We start from the raw sequence: 15,685 nt of genomic DNA on the forward strand, positions 1-15,685 counted from the left end.
TTTATCATCTTAGCCACGTGGCAACTGAAAAAAAAGTTCTTGAATTATCTTTCAAAGCAGACACAACATTCACGTTAATAACCGCCAAAATTAGAGCAATAACCCTTTGAAAGGCCAAGGCAAAGAGAACTCAGCATCACAACTGACACTCCTGAAAATATAGCAGGGAATATTTGATTGCAAGAAAAGTGTAAGGCAACACATCTGATCAACACCTGTTTCAAATGTTAATCCGTTTGATGATGACCTCTGGCAGCTCTCATCTTAATAACAATAGACCATATTGTTCCATAGCTGTTATAAAAGGAAACCGGTCAGTAGATGCTCTCATTCAATCCTTGTGAGAAGGAATCTGTTGTCAAACGCTTGACAACGTAACCCCTAGGACAGCTCTGCTGCCATGGCTAAAAATTAGAACCCAAACTACAGTTTTCTGCAACTCCTGAAAGATCCAGTGCAAATCACAACAATGACAATTATTCACATATATAATATCTTCTGAGGCCAAGAGCTCTGTTGAGAAAAACAACCCCCTGATGACATCATAGTGAGTAGAGCCATGACAGAAGATGCGGCATAACAGAGTCTAGTACATATTTACAAAACTCTAAAGATAACTCTGCCAGAACCATTTCATTTTGAGATTTTGTTCTATTCCAGGGGTGTCCAAACTGGTCCAGTAAGGGCCAGTGTGGCTGCAGGTTTCCAACCAAGCAAAAGCAACACCTGATTCTACTTAAATCAACTAAGCTGTGTCCACACAGCTCATTTGTTGGATCAGGTGTTGCTTTTGCTTGGTCGGAATGAAAACATGCAGCCATACCGGCCCTTACTGGACCAGTTTGGACACCTCTGTTCTAATCTGTCTCTTGAGAGTCTTCCAGCTTTACGAAGATATAATGTTTAATGAGGTGCTGCTTTCAAGCAGACGTTGAGTTGTCCATTTGACCCACAGTTTAACTGTTCCGTGACTACTTCTGACGCAGACTGAACTCTGGCTGTCTCTGTGTTCTAGCACCTGTTCTTGTTCCATTCCCCTCTACATGAAATCATAATAACCACTGGCTTAATTCCTACCCCAGTGAGGTGGTGCTTAAATTTCTTATCAGGGACAATACATAGCACGTGTGACTAAATATACACAAATACATATGGAAGTAGCCGAAGTACTTACAGTCAATTTGTAGAGGAGGGAATGTGCAATAACCACATGTATTGTCCTGAAATGATGTAGCAAAACATCTTAATTTGGCTCAGTTTTAGCCACCAAAAACAGAGCTCGATCACATATCTGCATAGCCGATAATATCACCTGATATTGTGCTACCACACTTTATGTTCTAAATTCCCAGTGAAGTTTATTATTAAGTTCACTATTGAGATCTTAAGATACTAAAATTCATTTTTTAATTATAAAATATCCAGCCTCCATTACATTTTCTCATTTGTGATCTTTTTATTCAACTTCAGCTGCAAAAATCCAGCATTGGTCAAGCTCTAGTTATACAATACAACATGTGATGTGAGGTGACTGTTATGTGCGCTGATGTCCATCATTTTGGATGATGGACATGAAAAATTAAAATAAAAAAAATGTTCAATACCTATTCCATCCCATTATCAAACAAATAAATCCATCTTTTTTTAATGACATCTGTTTTTCATTAAATGTAACTCCTGTTTACATTCCCCTTGAAATAAAAATTGCTATTAATATTTATAAAGATTAATTTGCAAAATGCCATGAGCACATGAACATAAATATTTGTCTATTTCTAGGTTGGTTCCCGTGATCAATATAAACACTAACATGGGAATGAAAACCTCTTCAGTCGCAGTTGCAAGTACTTGACATGGTCCAGATCCACACTTGGATGGTGTTGTTCTGATCTATAAATAAAAAGCACAGTAGAACTTAACACTGCTGCCCTAGCTTGATGTCTTCCTTCTGTTTGACTCTGAAAAAATTTAATAACTTCACACACTGAACTTTAGCACGCGAACCTGGTCAAATGAACATGTGTGAAGCTCACCCAGAATTACTGTGGTCACGCCTTTAAATGTTCACTGTCACTGCCTCCGACAGGTGTTGTCAACTATACCTATATGTTAGAGCCCATAAATGAACTTTTATTATCCTGTCCAAATGTGCAGGGATGCTATGTGCAATAGTAAATGTCACTCTTGGTGGACGGAGAGGAGCAGTAGCACAAACAGGAGTCTATTTTAGTTTTGGAACAGACTCTATAAATCTGATTTTTCTCAAACACCTCCATGCGCCCACCTTCACTCGCACTTTGATTTAGGTTTGAAGTACTTCTGAAGGAGTCTTTCATAGAGGTAGGGAGTTACTTTTTTTTATACTTGTGTATTGGTGTGAAGTTTTGTATGTTGGTCGTGTGGACGTGTGGAGTCAATATGGACTCACGTCTCAGCTGATTAAAACTACAACTAACTGTTGAAAGCTAACACATGATGTGTCTCAATGGTTAGAGTTTTGTTTTTACCTGTTTGTTGTGATATTGTTTTAGAGTTGTGATTCACATTAACAGCAAGTTTAACATAGTGGGTCTGCGTGCCTGTGGATTATCTGGCCATTCACCTTTTTGCCACCTATGCAGAGACTGCTGTCAGACATGTTAACAAATTCGCTGACTCAGAACCTTGATATATGGTGTATGCTTTTAACAAAACAGTGCTTTTAGTGTTTTAAAAATATTCAACTTGTGAGAATACATGCATATTAAACAATAGAATCTTTGCTTATGAAATCATTTTGTTGTTGTGGTTAATTCCCTGTGAAAAATAAAATCATCTATATCTTTGTGTAATTAAATGCGACTGACAAAGGATGGTTGCTATGATATGACGAAAACAGAATAGAAAATAGACTCATATTATATTTCAGTCCTCCAGAAAGGATACATTTGAGATCATGTTCACTGCACCGAAGGAACATACGGTGCTGGAATAATAAATAACTTGAAGATGTGAAATTCTTTGAGCAGCGAGTGAAGGGGTAATCAGTCTTCAGCATTCAGCTAAAATGAGCAGGTGTTGGGGGAGAAGGAAACTCTTTCAGGTGATGTGCATGAATAGAAGTTTTCATTTTCTTTTCAATTTCCAGGGCATAAATTGAAGACCACCATGGCTGACGTGTGAGTATTATCATGTTTAATTCAAACTATGCGTTGATTTTTTTTATGTCTACATGCATTTAGTCTCTCTTGTTTTCTCTCTCTCTCTCTCTCTCTCTCTCACACAGACCGGTGAGTATGTGATGCCTTTAATGCATCATTTCTGTCTCTTTTATATGTCAGTTAAGGTGATTTAAAATACTGTTGGCCAATGTGATATTTCCCTAGAGAAAATCAAAAATCTCCTCATCCCGCAAGTTGGGGTTGAAGGTAAGGTTTAACAGTCTTTTTTTTTTTTTTTTTTAATCTTTGCATGCATATCATCATTTTCTCAAAACAAAGAAAAACAACAATAGTTGAAAACTTTAGAAAAGTTCAAATATACTGCGGGAATATCCCTTAATGTATTTTGCAGTCTGATAAAAAATTCTAATCCTCTAAACTTGCTTCACAAAAAACATTTTGGCCCACTCATGTAGTTGGAATGTTTTTGCAGATACGGATGCTGGCAGTTGCAGCTCAGATGCTGCAGGAGGAGAGCGAGCAGAAGCTGAAGGAGAGAGAGGAAGCTCTGGCAGACAGAGTTCCTCCTCTAAATGTGACCGGTCTATCTTTGCAAGAGCTGCAGGTACTTTATTTAAAGTTCAACACAGTCCATGTGACACTGGTGTATTCTAAAACCACTAAAGGGCATCTTACTTTTTTTCCCTTTCTTTTTTTTAAGGATCTATGCAAGGATTTGTATCACAAGATTGACATGGTAGATGAGGAACGATACGATATTGACCTAAAGGTGTCTAAGAATGATAAGGAGGTGAGACACTAAAAAATGACGAGTATTTTTTTCATGTGAAATGACTGCATTCTATGTTTCTGATCACACAGGGTCCAACTCCCAATAGAGCTAAAACTTAGCAAACACTACCCCCAAGTGGGAACAATGGAAACAACATGACTTAAAAACATGATCAAGAAGCCTACTGATCCTAGAGAATACAGTATACTTTAAGTTTGATATATTGCTCTTTTTCTTTTATGGATGGATTTGGTGATATGAAGCCAGTACATATTCAAGCTGACAGCAGTGGATTACAATCTACAAAAGAGTTCCCACACCCTGAATTAAGCCAAAAACAACTGTTATGGATGGTATTTGACAGTAACACTGTAAAATATGAAAATATAATAATGCAAAAACACTTTAGTCTTCAATATTAATGACTCAAGTTTGTCCTCTGCTACCTTTACCCATTTTTCTTAAGAATATTATTTGGTTCCTGAAGTTGCAATTCAGACTAGAGAATTTGTGCGTTTGGCTCATCCACTACCACTAATTGTGCAAAGCTCACTCGCGGTGAAGTGGCCTCTGTAGGACTCAGCTCCCCGATGCACACACACAGGAGAGGGTACCTATAAGGTATCTTTTTGTCTGACACAAAGGGGAATGGAAAAAAAAACATCGCTCCCTTCTACTGTAAATGGCAGAAGCAGTCAATAATGTTTGAACATGAAAATCATGAGACAAATCTAAGCTTTGATTCACAGTCACGACGTTGCAAACCAGATTAATAAGTTTGGTACCGAGGAGTCACACAGCGCTCTCCTGTCTACCAATCAAAACACAAACAGGGGGAGGGGGTTCTTTTGAAAGAGTACTGTTTGGACACTTCAGTGGAGTTTTGGAGACTTGTAAGAACGGTACATTGAAGCTGATCTGGTGGCTCCTGGTCACCAACCACTTTACTAGTCATTTTATTTCCCGCGATCCAGATTGAAAACATGAATCTCAAGATTATCGAAATTCAGAGTAAATTCAAGAAGCCAACCCTGAAAAGAGTGAAAATCTCAGCTGAGGCCATGCTGAGTGTTCTGCTGGGTTCCAAACACAAGGAGTCCTTTGACTTCAAGGCCAACCTCAAAACAGTCAAGAAGGAGGAGGAAAAGGTGAGGTTCCTGTCGGGTCTCCGGACCTCCAGGTAATGGTTATTGTTTCCATTTGTGTCTATTTTATCTGGGATGTTTGTCTATGTTGTATTACCAACAGAAAGAGGAGGTTACTGACTGGCGTAAGAACGTGGAGGCGATGTCTGGTATGGAGGGCAGGAAGAAGCTCTTTGATGCCTCTGGAAACTAAGAAACTACATTTAATTTTCAAAAGATTCTGATGAATTCATCGTACCAATGAATTCTTTTTTCATAATACTGAGAATAAAAATCTGAACAAACCAGGGTAGCTTTAATTTCTGTAACAAAAAGAAAACAAATGGACTCTCAGAAGAAACTACAGAGGATGTGATGTAATTACACTTTTTATCAGATAGAGACATGGAGATCTGATGTTTACTGAGAGAATACTGACAATCCTTAGTACTTCTTAGGAACAGATTTTGGGACGCGACTGACACAGAGGAGCTGTTTGCCCTTTACACAGTTCTCCTCTGCAGCCACGTGGTGGCAGCATAAGCTTTTAAACCATCACAGGCACTTCATCACACTCCTGGAGCTTCAGTGTATGAACAGTATGTTGTCAATAAACATTGTTTAACACACGTTAATTAACAACTGGTAGAGTGTGTCATGTATTCTGTCAGACAATCTAAATGTACTGACAATTACAAAATGCTGCTGAAAATCCAGTAGCCAGATTGGAATCTTTGTTTGTTGTTCTGATTATGTAAATTTAATGTACTTTATACAATGTTGGTGCCGGCAACATTTTCTAATTAACAACTAACCAACGTGACTGTTTTTCTTCACTGAGTAAACATATAATCCCTGATCACGATATTCGGGATTAACTCTTTTCACACACATTACATTAAACCTCAAAAAAAGGTATAGTTCACTCCTCTTAGATGAGGGGACCGAGGCACTAAGAAAGCATCACAGGTGGAGCGTCACGCCAAGAACTTTCACACCTCTCGCCCATGAGATGTGAGAGACGCGGAGCAAGAATGGTGAGGACAGAGTGTCTATTTTAGAGAGCCACTCACATGAGCACTGGAATCTATATATCTACCCGCTTTATGCCCTTCTCATCTCAGAAAAGACGCCGGTGTGTATAAGTCACATTCTGTTTAAGGTAAGGATCTTTTTTTTTTTTTTTTTAAATAACAGAAGGTGAATGGATGAAAAATACATTAAGGCTTTTAATCGATATTTTAAAAGACACATTTTTATCCCTCTAAACTTTAATTCATGTAATTATGATCAATTGGCTTCCTTTGAACTGGACTGTAAATCCAAGCTAAAGTTATTTACACACGTCAACATATTCTCACCGCTTAGAATTTAGTGCCAAACATTAATACACTTAATCCTAACCTATCAAACAACTTGTAAAGCAATTATTTTGGCTCCGTCACAAGTTCGTCCTCGAGTGAAAGTCATGTATTTTTTGTGTGCTCTGGGATTCTAAAGTAAAACTGATGAAATCTCAAGAAAATTGGATTCTATTTTGCATTATAATTTATTCTCTCTCTTACTGCAGTTTCACAGAGGAGGATACATAGAACTGACAACATGTCTGAAGCGTGAGTCCCATTACATTTAGTCACACTGTAACTCAACAGTTGCATGTGAAATATCAAAAGGGTAAACTGACCTGTAATGTACATTGTCTCTCTCTCTCTCTTTTTTTTTTTTTTAATGATTTACGGACACCTTCTTCCTGAGCAGTCCAGTGGTGAGTTCAATATCAAAGACAGAACCCACAATGTATTTTCAGTCAACAATTAATTTAATGAAAAACTTGGTGATGCGTTTAAGTGTATTTACAATTCATAGAACTGACCAATTAAAAAAAAGGATGTAAGCCATGAAATGCATAGAATTTATTACAGAAGCTGAGGCTGTTTTCATCATAAACAGTAACTTTTCCCATATGTTGAAGAAGAAGAAGACAATGATGTGAAAAATATGTCAGAAACACCCATCTTCAGTTTCTGATTACAATGGTACTAATTTAAACAATTTGAACTGGTGTGTGAGGACAAGTACTGGACAGACAAGGACAACAGAAACACCCGTCATCTGGTTTACGCCCCCCCCCCCCCCCCACATAAAGTATACAAAATACCCTTAGCAAGTACTACAGTATCAGGTGTGTCTGAGTTTGTGCAGAAACACAAGTATCATTACCACATTCAAATCTTTAAAACTCCACCTACTCTACTCCCTCATTAGAATGTCCGACCCGGACCAACCGGACAAGTGGACGCCGACGCCGACGCCGACAACGACGAGGAGAATTAGAATTTGCTTGTTTGCTGCATTAGACCAGAATTTTTGTGATGTCACAAATCCTGTTCATAGGAACGCCTCTTAAGATCACATTTTCACTGAGCGCGGACAAAATGTTCATTTTCAGCAATGAATGTGAAAACAGCCTTCCATCGTCACATCCTCACACGTGCGTCATTCTACTTTGTGAGGTTCTAACATTCAAATATGGGAACAAAAAACTTTTTTTTTTTTTAAATGGAAGGCTCTTTTAAGTCAGTTTTAGTTTTCATACCAACCTGCCAACTGATAACTGAAATTATTTACCATAAATGTTAATAAAATACTCCATCTTCTTTTCCAGAAAGCGAAGCCCAAAATCTCTGCATCTCGCAGACTGTTCTTGAAGGTATTTCATGTGTTGTTTCTCTTGAATAGCAATGCCAAAAAAAAAAAAAAAGCTCTTAAGAGAATCTTTACATTCCTTAGGTACTGTAAATGAGTTTGTCTAAGGTGTAATGTCATGTAATGTGTTGCGTACCAGACTAAACTGCTAAAGAAAGCCATGGCTTTGCTGGAGAATGACAAGCAAGTCAGAAAAGATGAAAGAGAGAGAGTCCTCGCTGAGAGAGTCCCAGCACTCCAAATGTCAGGCCTGTCGGTACAAGATCTACAGGTATGTAGCGCATTTCAATCCATCCATCCATTTTCTATACTCCTTATCCGCTATGGGTCCTAAGGAAGGGGTGGAGCCTATCCCAGCTGATATCGGGGGACAGGCGGGGTTCACCCTGGACGGGTCACCAGTCCACCTCTTAATCAAAAGATATTAGTTGTGGTTCTATTTGCAGAGGTTTGGTGGTCTCTGCTGCTGACACTTATGTCAGCCAAAAACAATGGGGGCCAAATGGATTTTGTTTGTGGTGAACTGGCATTCAAAATAATCCACCTCCAATTCAACAGCTTTAATTGGAAACAATCTATGCACCATATAATTGTTTTTAAAATGCAGCACACATTTACAGCACATGAATTAACTTCATACACACACCATGATCTGACTTTGCATTTAGGCGAATACTGTATGATATATAACAAATATATTTTTTCAGAATCTTTGCAAAGAGTTGCACCAGAAAATTGATGTGGTGGATGAGGAACGTTATGACATCGCCTTAAAAGTGTCCAAAAACGATGTGGAGGTAAGTTAGATCCATTACAACTCAGCTTAGAATTCAATCTTTTATCATACCAGCATTTTAAGTAAATGGCTGTTTCATTTCTGATGGATCAAAAGATACAGGACCTGTCCCAGAAGATCTATGAGCTGAAGGGCAAGATGAAGAGACCAAACCTGAGGAGGGTGAGGGTGTCTGCTGACGCCATGCTGGGAGCTCTACTGGGGGCAAAGGTCAAAGAGTCTGTGGACTTTAAAGCCAACCTGAAGACTGTGAAGAAAGAGGAGGAGAAGGTAAAAAAAAAAAAAAAAACAATTTATATTTTGACAGACCAAAATATACGAACAATATTAATAATCAAATTAATAAAGAAAAAACAAGATAAATCAAGAAAACGCAACAAGAAATTGTAAATCACAGAGGCACAAACTGATTTTTCTATTGTGTGTTTTCATTTGCGTACACATACAAGTTCAGGGTGTAAATATGTGGATAGCACACCAATGCTTGAAAAAGCAAGTAGCAGACTAAAGTCAGGTGCCGCCTACATACTTTAAATGATCTGAAACAGAACGAGGACACAGATTCCAGACAGGAATTCTATAATTATTATATAATTATATAAAATCGCTGAAAGTATTGCATTGTATATGCATATGCTAATGTTGCAGAACGCAAAAAAAGTCTTTACTCCAAATCTAATGTTTACCCCACAGAAAGAGGAGGTGACCGACTGGCGTAAGAACGTGGATGCCATGTCTGGTATGGAGGGCAGGAAGAAGCTCTTTGATGCTGGCCAGTAGATTTTTTTGGGGGGGGGGGATATCTTTCCGAAGATATTTGCTGCTGCTTGACAACAAGTGGAAACACTCATTCGTGGGACTGTTGTTGGTTTAAGCTAAGTTTTTATGTTGTAATGTGTAAAAGACAATAGTGAATATATCATCTGTAAGATAATTCACAAGGATACATATGTTTACTTAATCCATGGTATAATTTATTATGAAAAGCATATGTATTTTATGTATTCAACCGAAGTATTGCTTTTTTAGTTTTAACATCCACGGAAACTCATGGCTGGCTGTTCATATTAGCTGTACTGGCTTTCTCTCATCTAACAGACTGTAATGACAAGGAATGCAGAAGATCATGTTTGCCTACAAATATAAATATGTATTTGTACAGTTTATATTTTGACGAATACCCTTATTGCTCCCGAAAACATCTTTTGAGTCTTGTCTTTTTGTCTTCAGATGAAAATATAAAACATGAAGAGGAACATTTTTGTGTGTTATTGTGTTTTGTTTTTTGATGTTTTTGAGAGGAAATAAGTGTGATAAGAAACAGTACGTTTCCCCGAGGCAGCAGGGCCAATCTGTTCATTCCACTTCTACCAGTTCTGCTGTGGTAGTCTTAAAAGTATCACTAATAGGACCATTTGGGAAATACGACCGCTTTTATCATAATGCAGTATTTTCAATGGATTTCAACCATTTTAATGAAGGACTTCATTTACGTCTGATGAGGCAAAAATTGGCAAATCTTGACTGGTTATTGAATCCGCGAACAACTTTTAATTTGATATTTACCTTCAGAGATCCATATCAGACATAACATTTAGCCAATTCCAATTTTATAGGTGTAAATTTTTTCCCATTTGGGCACCAAACATTGGTTGTCAGAAGGTAAATGGTCGCAGTTTGAAGGTTGTTTTTGATAAGACTATAATTAGATATCTGAGGAAGTAATGCTGCTGAGATAATGCAATGTGGTATTAGCATTTAACTCAAAAATGTTTAACCTGGTTTCTTCATAAAAAGAGAATAGTCACTTTTTTATACTATAGACTCAAAAAGCCTTACCACAACAACAGCACCTGACCGACAACAGAACAATTATTTTTGTTAAACTTTGAAAAACACTCATTTAATTTTGGCCTTATTTTGATATAAATTTTCCCTCGAACCTGCATCATTTTAAGTATTTGTAATAAATTTACGTTCATACACGTGTTTCACACTGCTGTGACTCCTTACAACCAAGCATAAACCATTCTAATGCGAAGTCAATGCTAGCGAACATCAACAGCTAGGCTAGCAATAGCAATTTACCCCAAAACATCGGTGTTTAGCGGGTCCATATCCTCCTCCCGCCTCCGCTGTCCTGCTTCCTCCGTGATGAAAATGCCAACCAGGCCGCACTACTCCAAATATGGGCATGACTTTCCCAAAGGGGTCGCCCACATGTGAGAGCGACCATTCCGATTGGGTACAAGGGTTATCAATCACCCATATACAGGCCCGCTGTATGGCCCGTCAGGTTCCGTCAGCACTAGCTACAGTAGCAACTACATTCAGGCTGGAATTTAAAAACACACAGGGTAAGACGAAATTCTCACAATATTACGATATTTTTTATAACAGTTTCGGTTATGCCTGCACATCTGCTTGCTACTTGCTGGACTGGTTTTATGTCGGATTGAGGAGAAGCCATATTCGCAGTAGCACGTTACTACCAAAAGTCTTATACGACTATTTAGCGTTACATGGCAACACAATCCCCCATCATGTCAGACGCAGTGAAAGGCTTTTCGCCTAGGTGTAGTTTGCAAGCCAATATTTAGCAGTGTGAATGCAATAAAAATCTAATGAATGGGGGTGTAGTTGTCCGTCCCCCCCCCCCCCCCCCCAGCTGTTAGATAACCCCTTTGCTGGCACTGCCTCCCCGAAGTGCCTGCTCTTATCTCAGATACACAGACCTCTGACTTGCTGAAGCAATATTTGTAAGCAGAAATCTGGTTTAAATTCATGTACTGTTTTTCCATCTCCTTCTTCTGACTCACTTGTTTTGCTTATCATGTTGATTTCTGACCATGCACAGGTTTCTGCCTCTGGTGCTGCAGATGTCCACCTACAAGCTCTTTCTGCTGAGGCATGGGGAGGGGGCCTGGAACAAAGAGAACCGTTTTTGCAGCTGGGTTGACCAGAAGCTGAGTGAGGCTGGGGTGAAGGAGGCCCAGGACTGTGGCAAGCTTCTGAAGGAGCAGGGCTACAAGTTTGACATGGTGTTCACCTCCATACTCAGCCGCTCCATCCAGACAGCATGGCTGGTGCTGGAGGCCATGGGCCAGGAGTGGGTCCCTGTGGTGAAATCCTGGAGACTTAATGAGCGTCACTACGGTACCCTGATTGGTTTGAACCGAGCTGAAATGGCTCTTCAGCATGGAGAGGAAAAGGTGAAGTTGTGGAGAAGGAGCTATGACATCACTCCACCCTCTATTGATGAATCCCACCCTTACTTCCTGGAAATCTATAACGACCGCAGATACAACACGTGTGATGTGCCAAAGGAGAAGCTGCCTCGAGCAGAGAGCCTGAAGGAGGTGTTGGTCAGGCTGTTGCCATACTGGGAGAGTACTGTGGTGCCAGAGATCCGGAAAGGCAGGACTGTGCTCATATCTGCCCATGGAAACAGCTGCAGGGCCCTGCTGAAACACCTGGAAGGTAATGCTGTCGAGGCTGTTATAAACTCTGACTGCTGTCTCAGCATTTGTCTTTGTTTGGTGAACGTATTCATTTGAATTCAGCAGCAGCTGTCAGGCTCTACAGGCTGCCTGTTTCTAGTCATGAGTCTTTGAATTAGGAGGGACATGCTTGAGTGCCAGAAATGGAAAGTTGAACTTGTTCAAAAAGGCCAGTGAGTTTATGTTTCATTTTGCGGTGGCTATTAAGTCCACTGTGACCTTTCATCAGGCTAGTGAGCCTCAGGGAATCAGCGGGTTGCGGGCCATTTATTAATTTGACATCAAATAGGGAAATAACAATGAAGGTTCCAAAAGAATGAAATTAATTTGTAAGAATATGATTTACAATAGGGCTGCAAGCAACTAAACATCATCTTATTCTATAAAATATCAAGAAAATGTTACTCATCATGTTGTCCTCAAACTTAAAGTAACGTGTGCAACAATGGTCCTAAACTCAAACAATTCATTTACTGTGATAAATGACCGAAAAATAACAGCAACTCCTTCTGTTGTGGAGTCGGGAACAAGCAAAAATTTTACCTTTTTTTTTTAACTTGGAAAATGACTAGTTTTAGAAAAAAAAATGGTGATGCCTTTTCTTTTGATTACGAAATTAATAGATGAATTAATTGTCACGGCAGCACGGTGGTGCAGTGGTCAGCACTGCTGCCTCACAGCAAGAAGTTTCCGGGTTCGAGTCCCGGCTCAGGCACGGGATCTTTCTGTGTGGAGTCTGCATGTTCTCCCTGTTCCTGTGTGGGTTCTCTCCAGGTCCTCCGGCTCTAATTCATGAATTAAGGTTGCAGTGAAAATTCAAACACAGCTTAGATGGAAAACTAAAAATACTTTTCTTTTGTGAAAGTGCAAATGTACCTGCCGCAGCATGATGCTTTTAGTTTGGAAAATTACCATCGTGTAGAGTATTTCTAACAATACTTGAAGGATGATGTGATTAACGGCAAGTGTGTGACTGTTAATGAATTGGATGCATGTTTAAAAACGCTGTGAACTGAAGAGCTGTGGTTTTAGTTTCAATAACATTATTCCTCTTTTAACAGGTATATCAGATGAGGGTATAGCCAACGTGACTTTACCCACAGGGATCCCGGTGCTGCTTGAGCTGGACGAAAACCTGCGACCGGTTAAACCTCGTCAGCTGTTGGGAGACCAGGCCAAGATTCAGGCAGCCATTAAGAAGGTGGAGGATCAGGGAAAAGCCAAACCATCAACTTGAATACACTTAACATTAGTTCTGTTCTGACTGCCTTGATGAACTATTTAGTAAGTATACATGGGAAAAAAAGAAAATGTTCAAATGACTAGCGCAATTGAAAAGACAAGTCAGGTGTTACAGTAGGGTTACTGTACGTGTTACAGAGGCCTGACCGCGATGACAATGTGTGTCAGGGGTCACACTTTTGTGACGAGGGTGGGGAGGTTCAGACGTGTACTGTAAAAGTTTCAGCACTGTGTGACATTGTGTTTTGTGTCAGCACTATGGAAGCGTTTGACTTTTGGCAGCTTTTAAGCTTCTTAACCCAACTTTTGCTGCACGCGTAGTGACTGTCCAGAGGTTATTCATGAATCCGCTTTAACATGCAGATGAATAGTCATGCGGTGGAGCGAAGACATTTTGAAAATGGGTCAAACTCAGAAGAATCATTTTATTGAATATTTTTATTTCTCAGTATCCCCAGACATGTGCCTTCACGAGTACAGTAGTTTCAAAGTAATTTTATTAACACCTTCTGTGTATCAATGAGTTCATTTGGTTGATTTTCATTTGAGAGAGTTCTCCATCAACAATTACTGTTTCATGGAAAATAATTGACTGGTCATTTTAGTGAGTTATGCATGCGCTCTTTGAGTTTTTCCCATTTATAATTTGCACTTAAGGGGGAAATTAATATTGTTTACATAATCCCCTTTAAACGAAGCAACTGTGAATTGTAGATGACATTATTTTTGAATAAATATAATTAGTTATATTGAAAAAAAAAAACCAGGTACTACTTTAGGTTTTAATAAATGTGCAATTATGCGTATATTTGATGTTGTTTATGTACTGTTTCGTTTGTGAGTAACAAGGAAAACTCCTATTTATGTACATGACATCTTAACAGCAGCACTGTCCTTTCACGTATTGTGGCCTGTTACTTCATTGTATTGTGTATTTGCACTTCATTTGCGTTTTCTGTCCAGTACTGTATGTTGCTCTCTGCTGTACACTGGTCTGTTAGGTCAACACAGGAAAGGGAATAAGCTAAGAATATGCACTTGTAAATGTAAAATAAATGGGTTGGAAAATACTAGCTTTAACTTGGAAGTACAATGGATATAATTTTCTAGTAGAAATGGCAGGTTTCTGTGATGTTCAAAGCACATGACAGAGCAACGCTGACACCCTCCAATAACAGGAACCTATTCAAGCCTTGCAGGTTTTGTGACACAACCTTTCAAGAAAATCCTGCATGAACAGATCAAGTTTATTTAGGATTAATCTTTGTCACTCCTAATTAATAGGGTGAGTTTATTAAAGACAATTTAACAGAAAACGCCAACTTTTTGGAACAATGCTTATTTGAGATTTTCCCCAGTCAGACAAGAAAAGTACCCCTCTCTTCTCTGTGGGTGCATTAGAGAGGACTGTGGAGGATGCCAAATAAGCACATTTCCCACACAGTTGGTGTTTTCCTATGAGATAGACGTTAATTGGATGTGTGTACAGTTTTATGTATACTCCTTGTACCTCTAAAAAGTTTTCACTTGAATCATACTGGTTGTAATTTCCTACTAAGGGGCGTAAAATGTTGGACATAATTTATTTTGATTTCACAAAAGACCTGCCATCTTTAACTGGAATTTGGTTGGCTTTTTATATCCTCTGTAACATGATCATCTTCCCTGATGTCTACACATAGATGCGTAGATTACTTTGCATGGTCAATAAAAGGGAATTAAAAGTTCCTATATGTCATGTCTCTGCGTGTTAGTTTCTTCTATCAGACCACGGACAGAATAATTTCTGTCCGTGAAATGTTTCTTTAATGGATATCAGATAGATGCTCTGTTTTATGCTGATGGCAGAGTTTTTTTGCTGCTAGCTTTAATTGGTTGGTAGCACTGTTAAACACACCAGTCCTCAATCTCTGGGGTGTTCAACCGGTTCTAGATGGTAACTGACATGCGTATTGTAGCAGATCTCAAACCCTTGATTGACCTTCGTATGGAGGCATCTACAGTTGTTAAATAGGTGTTTCATTTTAGCAGTCGGTTTCATTTTCACGTCATTTAATATGGTTTTAATCAGGTATGCATTCATGCCTGAAATGAATCATCGACAAAGTGTATTTATGGTTTAAAAACATACATTATGTAGTGATTCATTGGGGCATATCGCAGCTTAATATCATGAGGGGAAGTAAACACACAACCACACACACACACACTACTCTTCCCTCTACTTTTTAAGGCCTAATTCTAAAAAAAAATAAAAAACCCTCATGTCAAGCAAATATTACGGAACATTCATTAATCTCAGATATTTGACATAGTGTGTGAATAAACAGTAGAACAGATGAGTCGAAGGACACACACTCTCTCTCTATCCAAGTGTTGCACTG

General features: G+C 39.0%; 3 protein-coding genes and 1 long non-coding RNA gene across 5 annotated transcripts; 3 read left to right on the forward strand and 1 right to left on the reverse strand.

Moving 5' to 3' along the window:
• Window positions 1-1,858: 1,858 nt before the first annotated feature.
• LOC147259148 (uncharacterized) lies at window positions 1,859-10,683 on the reverse strand. The gene is made up of 3 exons (XR_015117173.1): window positions 10,648-10,683; window positions 8,713-8,806; window positions 1,859-1,890 (listed from the first exon to the last, which is right to left on the reverse strand). It is a non-coding gene; the product is annotated as an uncharacterized LOC147259148 (long non-coding RNA).
• LOC147259149 (troponin I, slow skeletal muscle-like) lies at window positions 3,570-5,419 on the forward strand. Its single transcript, XM_086209414.1, has 4 exons — window positions 3,570-3,765; window positions 3,862-3,951; window positions 4,908-5,081; window positions 5,182-5,419. Exons 1-4 carry the CDS (start codon window positions 3,622-3,624, stop codon window positions 5,269-5,271), a joined length of 498 nt encoding a protein of 165 aa, XP_086065540.1. The 5' UTR covers window positions 3,570-3,621; the 3' UTR covers window positions 5,272-5,419.
• Window positions 7,907-9,339, forward strand: LOC147259150 (troponin I, slow skeletal muscle-like). Its single transcript, XM_086209412.1, has 4 exons — window positions 7,907-8,034; window positions 8,471-8,560; window positions 8,656-8,829; window positions 9,253-9,339. Exons 1-4 carry the CDS (start codon window positions 7,924-7,926, stop codon window positions 9,337-9,339), a joined length of 462 nt encoding a protein of 153 aa, XP_086065538.1. The 5' UTR covers window positions 7,907-7,923.
• Window positions 10,684-10,817: 134 nt separating the features above from the next.
• Window positions 10,818-15,021, forward strand: bpgm (2,3-bisphosphoglycerate mutase). 2 transcript variants are annotated; one of them, XM_086207855.1, is made up of 3 exons: window positions 10,818-10,916; window positions 11,417-12,039; window positions 13,121-15,021. In XM_086207855.1, exons 2-3 carry the CDS (start codon window positions 11,439-11,441, stop codon window positions 13,294-13,296), a joined length of 777 nt encoding a protein of 258 aa, XP_086063981.1. In that variant the 5' UTR covers window positions 10,818-10,916; window positions 11,417-11,438; the 3' UTR covers window positions 13,297-15,021. The 2 variants fall into 2 exon arrangements, with proteins under 2 accessions (XP_086063981.1, XP_086063982.1); XM_086207856.1 differs by lacking the exon at window positions 10,818-10,916 and adding an exon at window positions 11,227-11,318.
• Window positions 15,022-15,685: the final 664 nt, after the last annotated feature.

Source organism: Aulostomus chinensis, chromosome 7, assembly GCF_037954235.1.
Source record: "Aulostomus chinensis isolate RoL2024-O1b breed Wild chromosome 7, RoL_Achi_v1.0, whole genome shotgun sequence".
Classification (NCBI taxonomy): Eukaryota; Metazoa; Chordata; class Actinopteri; order Syngnathiformes; family Aulostomidae; genus Aulostomus; species Aulostomus chinensis.

What these genes read in the sequence shown, in the direction of transcription:
- LOC147259149 (XM_086209414.1), top strand. Translation starts at nt 3,622, where the DNA reads ATGTTTTTGCAGATACGGATGCTGGCAGTTGCAGCTCAGATGCTGCAG. An exon ending in TATCTTTGCAAGAGCTGCAG is followed by an intron (nt 3,766 to 3,861) that starts GTACTTTATTTA and finishes CTTTTTTTTAAG; the next exon opens with GATCTATGCAAGGATTTGTA. An exon ending in TCAAGAAGGAGGAGGAAAAG is followed by an intron (nt 5,082 to 5,181) that starts GTGAGGTTCCTG and finishes TATTACCAACAG; the next exon opens with AAAGAGGAGGTTACTGACTG.
- LOC147259150 (XM_086209412.1), top strand. Translation starts at nt 7,924, where the DNA reads ATGGCTTTGCTGGAGAATGACAAGCAAGTCAGAAAAGATGAAAGAGAG. An exon ending in TGTCCAAAAACGATGTGGAG is followed by an intron (nt 8,561 to 8,655) that starts GTAAGTTAGATC and finishes ATGGATCAAAAG; the next exon opens with ATACAGGACCTGTCCCAGAA. An exon ending in TGAAGAAAGAGGAGGAGAAG is followed by an intron (nt 8,830 to 9,252) that starts GTAAAAAAAAAA and finishes TTTACCCCACAG; the next exon opens with AAAGAGGAGGTGACCGACTG.
- bpgm (XM_086207855.1), top strand. Translation starts at nt 11,439, where the DNA reads ATGTCCACCTACAAGCTCTTTCTGCTGAGGCATGGGGAGGGGGCCTGG. An exon ending in CCTGCTGAAACACCTGGAAG is followed by an intron (nt 12,040 to 13,120) that starts GTAATGCTGTCG and finishes CTCTTTTAACAG; the next exon opens with GTATATCAGATGAGGGTATA.